At 36.2% G+C, this 12439-nt stretch overlaps 1 protein-coding gene across 1 annotated transcript; it reads right to left on the reverse strand.

The window, feature by feature from the left end:
• Positions 1-5904: 5904 nt before the first annotated feature.
• On the reverse strand, positions 5905-7816 carry LOC18424510 (ferulic acid 5-hydroxylase 1). The gene is made up of 2 exons (XM_006829096.4): positions 6812-7816; positions 5905-6729 (listed from the first exon to the last, which is right to left on the reverse strand). The coding sequence occupies exons 1-2, from the start codon at positions 7733-7735 to the stop codon at positions 6100-6102; spliced, it is 1554 nt and encodes a 517-aa protein (XP_006829159.2). The 5' UTR covers positions 7736-7816; the 3' UTR covers positions 5905-6099.
• Positions 7817-12439: the final 4623 nt, after the last annotated feature.

The following is a 12439-nucleotide window of genomic DNA, read 5'->3' on the forward strand; positions in this document are numbered from 1 at the left end:
TCTATTCCCTCCCTTATTCTTTTTCTCTTTACCATTCACATGCCCATCATGCAGTCCGGCATATTTTTGTACTGGACCGCAAATTTTTTTCGATTCGACACACCTTGTATTGGACCACATTGGATTCCAATAACTTTCATATGCCCATAATGCGGTCCGGCACATTTTGTGCCGATCTGAATCGACACACCTTGTGTCGGACTGCATCTTGGGCAAGCGAGTAGTAGATAGAAAAAGAATGAGGGAGGGTAGAGAGAGAAAGAGAGAAAAGGGTAGTGAGAGAAAGAGAGAGAAAAAGTGAGAGAGGGTAGAAAGAGAAAGATACATAGAGAGAAACATTAGAGAGAGAAAGAATGAGGGAGGAGAGAGATAGAGAGAATTGGGTGGAGAGACAGAGAAAATAAGCGAGAGTTTTTTTAGTAGTGGAGAGAGAGTTTGAGAGAGAAATATAAACAATGTTGAAAAAGGGAAGAGAGAAAAAAAAAGTTTTTTGGTCTCAAAATGCTTTGACTATTTCATTAATAGGGTAAATACAAGAAACAATAGTATTAGGGTTTCGGGTAAAATATAAAAAATATTGAGGAAGATGATGGGTAGAAAGTTGAAATTGAAAAGGTGCCCATAATTGTTTTTTTAATTGTGCTCCTCTCTACTACGTCCTTCCAACACTTTTTTTTTTTCCACCCTTGTTGATAATCACTACGTCGCCATCAGTCCCTACTTTGATGCTGCCATGCTTTTACCAATGTTATCCAAGGCTATGTTACAAGTGCAGGCTGGCGGATTTTCCTAAGCTCGGCTAGAGAAGTTTATGTTCCCGAGATGGACATTTATGGAGGTTTAGTTGTGAGTTTGGGTTGAGTGGAAGAGGCCAGAGAGTTCAACATTAGAGGAAGTTGCCTTGAGTCGTGTTTTTGGGGTCCAAGATTGATGGCCATGTATAAACCTTTCGGGGTGAAGGATGTCTATGTATTGTTATTTTACAAGGGTCATCTTTAGAAGTAGAGAATTGTATTAACAATGGAGGCCTTGCTCTTTTACACTTCATGAAAATATTATTAACTTTGTTCCCCCACCTCTAGACTGCTAATATGGATAGTACAGATTTCACCGTGAAAGAATACAAATGATGTGACAGGTGAAATTCTGCTGTAAAATTGATGGCTGTATTTATTTGCTTGATCAAGCTCATAACTTTAAAAAATACCATGAAGTTTCACATCCGATGGTTTTACATAATTGAAACCACTTTGTATAAAATGGTAAAATGGTCGTATTACATACAATACCAAAATAATTTTATTATTAAATAAACAAAAAATAATTTTAGTATTATTTTATTGTTATTTAAATGAATTTTTTTTAAAATTTTGGGTTACAAGTTCATTTTTATAAATATAATTAAATAAAATTATTTTAGAAATAATTAAAATACCCTTGAATTTATTCTAATCAATAATCTTGATTTGAATATTTTTATTCAATTATAGTTATAAAAATAAAGCAAAAATCCAAATTTAATATTATACCAATTGTACATTAAGATTAAAAATAAGAAATACTATTTATTTTATACGTTTGGATGATGGCTAGTTCAATCCAAACCAACTTTGTTAAACTCGTTATAGAGTCCTTTTTGGTTTGGTGAGAAAAATGAAACAATTTGGTGCTTCAGCCTTCAGAGGCAGACTTCAGATTTTTTCTTGTTTTATTTGATATTAGTAAAAAAAAGATATTTATATATACAATAAATAAAATTATGAAAAATAAAAATAATACTGTTATATAGGTATTCTTCTCTAACTGAAGCAGTCCATTTGTCCATTCAAGTCATCACCATCCCAAGTCACTGGAGAGACGAAGAAGCTGAAAACAAGACGTAAGAAATACAAGTTTGTTAAAAATTCAAAGTCACGGCAATAAATCGGTTTCAGTCTATTAACGAAATGCTACTGAAAGTGGTCCACATTCACCATTGAATAATTCCAAACGGTAACTATCTATAACCACAATACCTCCATAGCAAATGAGCTGTAGTTTAAACAAGGGCATACTCAAAAGTACAGCTTTAAAGTTTTTGCTTTTTAAAGCGAAAAGGGGAAGGTTTGGGAAAAAAAAGTTCCAAGAAGTTTTGGATAGATATTGTAGAACTTCTCGTGCGTCAGTCAAACATGAGATTGCTACTACAAAGTAATGTTTTTGTTACTGAGAAATACCTTCTTCCAAACAAACACGCCCTTAATTTATTTCCTGACAAACAGTCTAGGTGCATGCCATTGAACCTTATGAACTAGAAAGACGGGCATATGTACATTCTTACTATGGTGATTATAATCTCAAGCTAATGAAAAGATATAAAAACTATTTATCAAGTCACAAAATCCATAAAATTTGGGGATTAGGGATCTAACTTTTAATGAAGATAATTATTTTGAGAACAAGGGAGAATCTCTTTTGTGTGTGTATATTCAAAATATTCACTCATATTTATTAAAAAAAGTTATTTTTTAAATTTAATTTTTATTGGATATGCACGTGTTAAGAGGTGCAAGTTGGATCAAGTGGAAGGCTAAAAAAAGACACAGGTTAGTCCCAAAAAGACGTGGTTGGAAGTAATATGAAAAGATATGGGGACATATAGCCTCACTGAAGGTATGACCTATAATAGAGTAGAATGACGGATCAAAATTTAGATAGCCGATCTCAATTAATTAGTAAAAGGTTGTAATGATGATATTGATGATATTCCAAAATAAATTGGCGGTGCTGAGATAGTGATTTGAGTTGAAGTGAAAAGCAGATCATCAAAAAATTCCACTTTGCGAAATCCCTTTCGATAAATGATGTGTGCGGTTTGTATAAAGCCACAATTTTAAATAATCAAAATAAGGTGCACTTTAAAACTGTGTTGAAAGGTGCAGTTCCGATGCCAAAAAGCTTCACAATACCATGAAAAAATATTTTCACTACTAATTATTAGATTCAAGGGTCAAAAAATAATGTAGATCAAACATATCTATAGATAGTTGAAAATTGCAAAAACTAGACGAGCCAAATAATCTATTACCCAAAGTGTACTATTTTCATAACTTGAAATCATGTTTCTCAATATCTAAAATCAATAGATTGAGATGATCAATTTGAAGGTTTTTTTAATATCAAAATATATTTTTATAATCAGCTTTTTAAACGAAAATATAAGGTTCGCACCTTATAGTGACATTTCCCTTCACTGCGTACATCATGTTTCTCGTTTGGGCGGTGTGCCAACCCTAACTACCCATAATATGAGTGTCTTGTCCACGTGGAGTACATCTAAATGATGAATCCACGAAGTAAAATGTCAGGTCTAGGAGTTGCGTCCTCTTGCGTTTGCACGTTATATTGGAGGGTTTTACTAATAACACCACGTGTCTATGTGTCAGTCCATGTGTCCTTTTTGTCTATTTTTGGCAAAAATCGTTTTCTCACTGAGTAAATTTTTTTGTAAAACTCAACAACCTGGGAAGTAACGTTCACACGAATCCCTAGGAATATCTTCAGCAAGCGGAAATTTGGAATAGGAAAATTGTTTCATGCGGGATAGACCGTATTTTTACCCATGCGATCCGGAAAGTACAAAACATCAATTTTAAAGATAAATGCAAGTAGGTTTTTCATTTAAAAATAAAAGAAATTAACAGTTAGAAATGTTTTTTTTATTAGAATTATCATTTTTAGTTTTTTAAGTTTATTTATTTTTTCATATTCATGATCTCCATATTAGATATTACATGTCCTTAAAAATTAAGCCTTAAAATCCATCTCAAAAATAGATTTATTAAGAGGCCTGTATTTCTACATATACGGACTTGGCTGCATAGAAATCGGGTCCTTTGCAATAGTCTTCTATTATGCTCCCTCATGAGGATACTGTTTATTTTCTCCCTCGGATAAAATCTGATGATTGATTTTAGAACCTAAAATTTTTGAGATAATACCTCTTAATACGTAGATTAACCTCAATAGATTTTTTCCTAATTGGACCCTTCAAGCACTTGAAAAAATAATGTCCCAAGATTGACTAGAACCTGTTTAATTTTTTGAGGGTGAGATCTAAGTATTAGGAAACTTAAATTTCAAATTTTTTTTTTGAGAATATCATCTAGTGATTCTAGAGTGATTGCCAAAATTTCAAATCCAAAAACTCCTTCGAGGTAGGGCATTTGACCGAGGGAGTAGATATTTACCATGGTCCTGCCTAAGCATAGTATACATACTCACCTTTCATATTTGGTTATTTTCCCTGCAATCTTGTCAGGAATATATTTTTGTTGTACTATGAAAAGAAAAGTATATATTATTATCATGTTAATATGAAAATTATATTGTAATCTCAATATTTAGGAAGTGTAAATACAATATCTTTTATTTTGGAAGGGTAGATACAATATATCAAAACATATTGAAATAAATCATAGATTCATATACTATACACAGTCTTACCATAAATCACAGATATTTTGAAAGGGTAGATACTATACACAGTCTTACCATAAATCATAGATTCCTATGTTATACACAGTCTTACTATACTGTACACAACATCTTATATTTTGAAATGGTAGGTACAATATCTCAAAAAATATAGAAGGAAATCACAGGTTCTCGTTTTATACACAGTCTTACCATAAATTACAGATTCCTATACTGTACATATTTATGGTAAGACTATATATAGTATAAAAATATGTGATATATTTTTATATTTTTTAAAATATTATATCTACTCTTCCAAAATATAAGATAGTGTATCTACCCCTTTCTAATATACATATTACAATATACATACACTTTCATATTAACGTCATAACAATATGTACTTTCCTTTTACAGGTACGACATAGTAGGGTTACTCTTTCAGGCCAAAGGGCAACTCTAACCTCAGTTTTGTAAATTTTGGAATCCACCGAGGGACATCATGGTTATTTCAGAAATAAGTTTTAACTTTTTAGACATTTTTACATCTGACCATCCTTTCTAGACTTCTCCTATATACTTCCTCCGTCTAGGCGTTCAAATTTAATCAAGTGCGCCTCTAGACTTCTCCTATATACTTCCTCCGTCTAGGCGTTCAAATTTAATCAAGTGCGCCACTGATCGTTCGATATACATCTGATGCATTCAATTATTTTATTTTTATTTTTTACAAATTATATAAATATTAAATTTAGAACATATCATTATCTCAATGGGGCTGTCATGACCTTGTCCCCAATCATTGTACCTTACATCGCGACGAGCGACCGAACGTGGGTTCGTGATCCATTATAACGTTGGTCACTCAAGAAAGAGTGGACTCAACGTTTTTATTTTCGGTAATCGAGCAAACCATAGAAAAAGAACTAAAACAAATACTCAACTAACAATAACATCGACAATCCCAAACACCAAAAATCCATTAACGGGACGCACCTAAAAAAACTATTAAAAATAATTTTTTGATAAAATATAATAACCCAAATACTCCTTGAAGCTTTCAAGGGTATTTTGATCATTTTAATTTATTATAAATATTTTTTTTATATAGGGTATTTTGATCATTTTAATTTATTATAAATATTTTTTTTATATATTGTTTTGGACACATAAAATTTGATTTTAAAATCTTTTGTAAAAAAATTAAAAAAATAGTATAAAAATAAGAAATTGTGATTGAAGCCATCTCAGCCACCCATTCCGAATAGACGATTGGATAGGGAGAAGTATATAAGTTTCATAAGCATAGAAAGCTTGCCCGAATGAAATTATTGTATGTTATATTATATACTTATTTTCAGGCTTCATAGAGAAGTTGGTTCAGGCTTCATAGGGAAGTTGGAAGAGAAAGAAAGGCCAAAGCCATGTGAACAGGTAGAATGAAAATGATGTAAATCACAATCCGCAGTGTATTTAAATTAGTCTATGACGAAGTTGAAGAAAATAGAACAAAAGAACAAAAACAAAGAAACACACTTATATAAAAAGTCAAAAGCCCTCCACCTCCACTCACGACAATGGACGTATAGAAGGGAGGGGTGGTTCAAAGCCCGTATTGACCGGGTGGTCTATGTTCAAGCCCTAAGAGGCGAGGAGGTCGCAGCTGAGGCGAACCGTTGCCAGGGCCACCAGGCGTTGGGCCTTGGGCGCGGTGAGCCCGAACGAATCGCTCATGTCCATGTCCTTGGACTTCATCCCATCGGGCAAAGACCAGTCGAAGGAGTGAACCAGATGGGCCACGGCCATCTCCAACCCATAGAGCCCCAGCTGCATACCCGGGCACGAGCGCCGGCCAGAGCCGAAGGGAAGGAACTCGAAGCAGCTTCCCTTGAAATCGTAGGCGTTCTCCTTGGTGAACCGCTCGGGCTTGAAAGCGTCGGGATCGGGCCATGATTTGGGGTCCCGGCCGATAGCCCAGACGTTGATCATGACGCGGCACTGCTTCGGTATCCTGTAGCCGCTGACCTCGGTCTCCTCTGCGGTCTCGTGGAGGAGGAGGGGGATCGGCGGGTGGAGGCGGAGGACCTCTTTGACGACGCACTTGAGGTATGTTAGGTTCTCCAGGTCGCCCTCTTGGACTTGTCGGTTCAGACCCACCACCTTCTTCAGCTCGTCTTGAACCTTTTGCATCTCCTGCGGATTGTGCATCAGCTCCGCCATGGCCCATTCGATGGCCGAGGCCACTGTCTCAGTCCCGCCAAACATCACGTCCTACAAAAATCAAGCAAGATTTAAAGGACAAACGATAGTTATCAGTGGTGGCTGATTCATTTCGGGCCGGGCCACCTCTTACCATGATTATGGCCTTGATGTTGTCCCTGGTGAGTTTGAGAGCAGCAGTGTCCGTGTCGTCATTGCTTGCGGGGCCATCGCCGAGGTGAACGAGCATGTCGTCCACCATATCAAGCGTGCGTTCGTCCTTCTGGCCGGCGCTGGCCATGTGATCATCGATGATCTTGTCGATGAAGTGGTCGAGGCTCTGCCTGGCGTTGCGCAGCCTCTTGTTGATGCCCTGCAGGTCCATCCAGCTGAGCACCGGCAAGAAGTCTCCGATGTTGAAGGCGCCGAAGAGCCTCGAGAACTCCTGCAACAGCGAGTTGAACATATCCTGCCCTTCCCCCAGCGCCGACCCGAAGGCGGCCTTGAACGTGATGTTCCTCGTTAGCCCGAACACCAGCTCGCCGACGTTCACAGGCATGCCAGGCTCTGTCTTGGCCTTGGTGGCCACCGCCTTCACCATGGCATCCACCTCTTCCCGCACCGGCCTCCACGACTCCGGCCTCCTCCTGCTGAACAGCTTCATCACGCACAGCTTCCTCATCTGCCTCCAGAACGGCCCGTAGTGCGCAAAAGCCATGTCCGCCCGGTCATACGTCAGATACTGGATGGCTATCGTCGCCGGCCGGTTCGAGAAAGTGTTGTCCTGAACCTGGAGCACCTGCTTCGCCATCTCCGGTGTCGAAACCACAACATTGGGCATGAACCCGAGCCTAAGGTACATGAGCCCGCCATACGGCCTCCCCAGCTTCGCCAGGCCCCTGTGTGTGAGCTGATCCATCAACGCCATGTTACCAACTATGGGACGAGGGCGCGGCCCCGGTGGGAGCGGCCGCTTCCGCCCGACGGCCAACCGCCACAACAGATACACAAAAGGCAGACCGAGCAGGAGAGCCAGACCCAGTTGCTCTTTCTTGAGCTCTCCAACCAGTGCTTCCATGGCTCCTCCCTCTCTCTCTCTCTCTCTCTCTCTCAAACTTCCTCTCTTTCTCTCTCTCTAGAAACCAAACCTCTGTGCCCTAAGGCTGAAGACGGCAAGGGCCGGGCCTTGATTATATACTCCACTCTCCTTCTCATCATTGATTTGTTACCCCTAATAGTTGACGACGTTTTCTCACCGCACGTGTCATGTGGGGCCCATCTGAAGCCACATGGGCCATCCATTGGTTTGAATGAGTTAAGAGCTAGAGAGAAAAAGGGCGGTAGGTGAGTGAGAGACAAAGAGAGAGGGAGATGCACTCAGCAATAGATTGAGTGTGCAGACAGACCGTAGCCATATGCGGCCGTACGAGAAAGGTAAACAGACGGCGGTGCTTGGACATCGTTTTCTCTATGAGAGTCTCTTTTTGTCCTCGGCGATTAGCCTTTTGGGTGTAGTTTGCATACGGATGCGGATGCACCCGTAGGTGTAGAGGTCAAATTTTATCATGACATATAATTTTGGTGTAAAATGTTTTTAGGATTATCATAAAATCTATTTTTATATTTAATTATAAAATTTTAAATTTTAAAATTAATTTACATCGAGTAGATCTATAAACATATAAAAATCTTAAAAATGGGTGGTGTAGATAATATGTTGTAAAATGCTCTAGTTTTTAGACTTAATTTTTTTTATTTTTCCCATCAAGATTTTTGAGGAGCATCCATATATAACCTTTTGGCCACTCTGAGTTGTTTGTTTGTTTTACAGAGGTGAAAAGAGTACTAAGAAGCTTTGTACTCGTTTTTTTTCTTCTAGTTTTGTTTTAGAGAAAGAAAGGGGCTGATGTGGTGGAGGTGATAACACGTCGTGGTTCTCATTCTCACCGTTATCCTACTAATATCTCAAAAAAGTAACTCCTAATTTAGTTGAAAAATAGATAGAGACATGTACTTCCCACTTAATTACACAAAAAAAATTTGTATTTTTTTTTAGATAAAGTTTATACAAGATTTTTGGTAAAAAAATAAAAACAAAAAAAAAAATTTGACCAAAGAATATGAATAAATGGTTGATCATTACATCTTAAATAAACGCCGAGTCGAACCGGACTCGCCCGGTTCGACTCGGGAATCACCATGGACGAATCGAATCGTTGAAAAAAACGGGAATCGTCCGGTTCTAGAGAGAACCGGACAATTCTGCACAGTGACTTGCCGATTCACTGTATGAAATCGGCAAGTCCCGTCCGGATTTTTTTTTTTTTTTGTTTTTTTTTTTTGTTTTTGTTTTTGTTTTTGTTTTTTTTTTGTTGTTGTAATCCATGATAGATTTTTTTGTAATACTTGATCGATTTTTTTGTAATCCATGATCGAATTGGTTTTTTTTTTTTTTTGTAATCCGTGATCGAATTTTTTGTTTTTTTTTTTTTGTAACCCATGATAGAATTTTTTGTAATCCATGATCGAATTTTTTGTAATCCATGATCGAAATGTTTGTTTTGTTTTTCTTGTAATCCATGATCGATTTTTTTTTTTTTTTTTGTAACCCATGATAGAATTTTTTGTAATCCATGATCGAATGTTTTGAAATGTTTGTTTTTTTTTTGTAATCCATGATCAAAATGTTTGTTTTTTTTTTTGTAATCCATGATCGAATTTGTTGTTTTTTGTTTTTTGTTTTTTTTGTAACCCATGATAGAGTTTTTTGTAATCCATGATTGAATTTTTTGTAATCCATGATCGAATTGTTTTTTTCTTTTTTTGTAATCCACGATCGAATTTTTTGTTTTTTTTTGTAATCCATGATCGAATTTTTTGTAATCTATGATAGATTTTTTGTAATGCATGATCGAATTTTTTGTAATCCATGATCGAAATGTTTGTTTTTTTTTCTTGTAATCCATGATCGAATTTTTTGTTTTTTGTTTTTTTTTGTAACCCATGATAGAATTTTTTGTAATCCATGATTGAATTTTTTGTAATCCATGATCGAATTGTTTTTTTCTTTTTTTGTAATCCACGATGGAATTTTTTGTTTTTTTATGTTTTTTTTTTTTTTTGTAATCCATGATCGAATTTTATGTAATCCATGATCGAGTTTTTTGTAATCCATGATCGAATTTTTTGTAATCCATGATCGAATTTTTTGTAATCCATGATTGAATTTTTTGAAAATTTGTGATTTTGTTTTTTTAATCCATGATCAAATTTTTTTTTGTAATCCATGATAGAATTTTTTGAAAATTTATGATTTTTTTTTTTAATCCATGATCGATTTTTTTGAAAATTTGTTAATTTTTTTTTTAATCCATATTATTCAAAGAGAAAATGAGAGATATGATGATTCTGCGGCCACCCTATCCCAGCCATATTATTCACATATCGAGTCCCAACAGCAACAATGTAGGGATGAGCACGACAGTGCAGGTGAGCATGAAGGATAGACAAGCTTCGGGGATTTTAGATTGGGAACACAACAAAACACTAACACTCAGGGATTTGAGAATAGTCAGACGCCTGCTAATATCGATGATTCGTTTTTAGATCGAATCAATGAATTGTTAAACGAATTCAATCAATGGCACCAGCGTGACCAAGAAGAACAATAACGTCGTCTATTATTTTATTTTTAGATCATATGTTACTAATTTTATGCTTTATTGTAGTCCATGAATGTTGTTATACTTATTCCATGATAATTCTATGTTTATCCGTTTGTGTGATGTAAATTAAATGCTGAATGGCGGTTCATGCAGGCAAAGAACATATCAATATTCGCATATTCATTAAAAAACATGAAAATTCTTAATGGAGTACCCTCATTTCTTATTGAATTCCTAAAAAACAATATTTATAATGAATTTTAATAATTTTTTCGGATTTTTTTTAAGCTTTATTCTGACCGATTCACCCGATTCTCGATCCGGATCGCCGATTCGCCGATCCTGATCGGTTTTTTGGGTGCCCGATCCGGATCACCGATCCGTTTTTTTAAACCATTGATTACATCCGTAATACGTTTCATAAACAATATATTTCCAAGTATCCAAACAGCCTCTAAAAGCCAAAGTTTGCAAAGTGCATCAACCTCCCAAGCTCTGACTAAATTGTTAGGATAGGATATTACTGGTCTACTATGAATATTGATTCTCTTACGTTTGCAAGGAGCTATTTAGTATGTCAGAGTCATTCGAGCTTCATTCATCAAGCTTTCGAACCCCTTCACCCGACAATAGCATCAAGACCCTTTTCTCCCTGGGGTATGGATATTGTGGGAGCTACTGACCCACCATCCTTCTCGGGGCCCGACTTTATACTTGTTGCTACAAACTATTTCTCTAAATGGGCAGAAGCTCTCCCCCTCAATAAAGTCTTGAGACTTGCAGTGGCCAACTTTGTGTGTCAACATATCATATATAGATTCGGTGTGCCTGACCGGATCACCTCAGATAATGGACCTCATTTTCGGAGTAATCATATTGATCGACTAGTCAACCAGTTCAGGTTTCAGTGGAAATAATTTCGTGACACACCCCAAGTCATCCAATTTGACATCTAATGACTAAGAGTAATTTGTGACCTCTTGATAATAATAATTAATAATCTTATATTATACAATCCCTCTAAAAAAAAAGCTAAATTTTAAGGTAGCAGGAAAAATATATTTTTTATTTTCAAAAACTCTCAAATTAATCATCTCGATAATCATGAATCTAGTAAAAATATATTTCTAGACCTAAAAAGATGGTATCTTGTATTTGCATCCAGAATGTTCATTTCAAATGGTTATAAAGTCGCTATATATATTCTATTTTAAGTGTTTCTACTTTCATAATCAAGGATGGATGGGAAGTCTATCACAGTCTGTCTGGTGGTATTAGAGCTTCATTTCCCAAAACGTATTGTATCTTGTGTATGTATCAAGATCCTTCATTTCAAGTGTTATAAATACAGTATATATGTTCTATTTTTAGAGCTTCAATAGGAGCTTTATTTTCCAGCCATTATAAATTTGATCAAACTGTATTTCATTTTAAAAAGAATATGTCTTTTCAATACATATAGACCGTTCATTTTCTTAAGCAAATAGAGAGTGAGATTTTTTTTTCTTTGATGTTGGTCAGAGATTACGTCCCCAATATCTGTGATCCAAAAGATACTCCTAGCATGCGTTTTGCGTGATGGAGTAGATGAACAATATAGTCCTACTACATGAGTAAGTAACCTTTTGGCTTATTATAATATGAAATTGTGAAGGTGTAAAAAGTCAGCATATGTTTGAAAAAGGAAAAAGTGAGGCTGTGGCTCACTAGAATCGAATGTTTTGATGCCTAAAAATTGCCCAATCGATCATCTACAGTACAGACATGAGAAAAAAATGAATTCGAAGTTTTGGAAATGGAGCATCTTGTAATGTGCTTCCTGGACCGTCAATTTTCAAGCGGCTCGATATACATTATTTTTAAAATTTTAAATTTTATAACTAAAAACAATAATAAAGTTTTAGGCCATCACAAAATTTTCTAGTATTGAAACAAAATCTTTCGATACTGTTTGAAGGTGCGCCTTATTTTGGTTGTTCAGCCTCGGCCTTATACAAACTACACCCTAGAAAAATGGGGCAACAATTTGAGAAGTGGGTCCATTCCTAAAAACCCACTTGTTACCTCCCGGGCCCGAAAGGGCGGCCTACCGTTTTGTCGTACTTGCCCCTTTCTCC

The sequence above is a fragment of the Amborella trichopoda genome, chromosome 9, assembly GCF_054954075.1.
Source record: "Amborella trichopoda isolate Santa Cruz 75 chromosome 9, AtrichopodaSantaCruz75HAP2 v2.0, whole genome shotgun sequence".
Taxonomy (NCBI): domain Eukaryota; kingdom Viridiplantae; phylum Streptophyta; class Magnoliopsida; order Amborellales; family Amborellaceae; genus Amborella; species Amborella trichopoda.

What these genes read in the sequence shown, in the direction of transcription:
- LOC18424510 (XM_006829096.4), bottom strand. Translation starts at nt 7,735, where the DNA reads ATGGAAGCACTGGTTGGAGAGCTCAAGAAAGAGCAACTGGGTCTGGCT. An exon ending in ACATCAAGGCCATAATCATG is followed by an intron (nt 6,730 to 6,811) that starts GTAAGAGGTGGC and finishes TGATTTTTGTAG; the next exon opens with GACGTGATGTTTGGCGGGAC.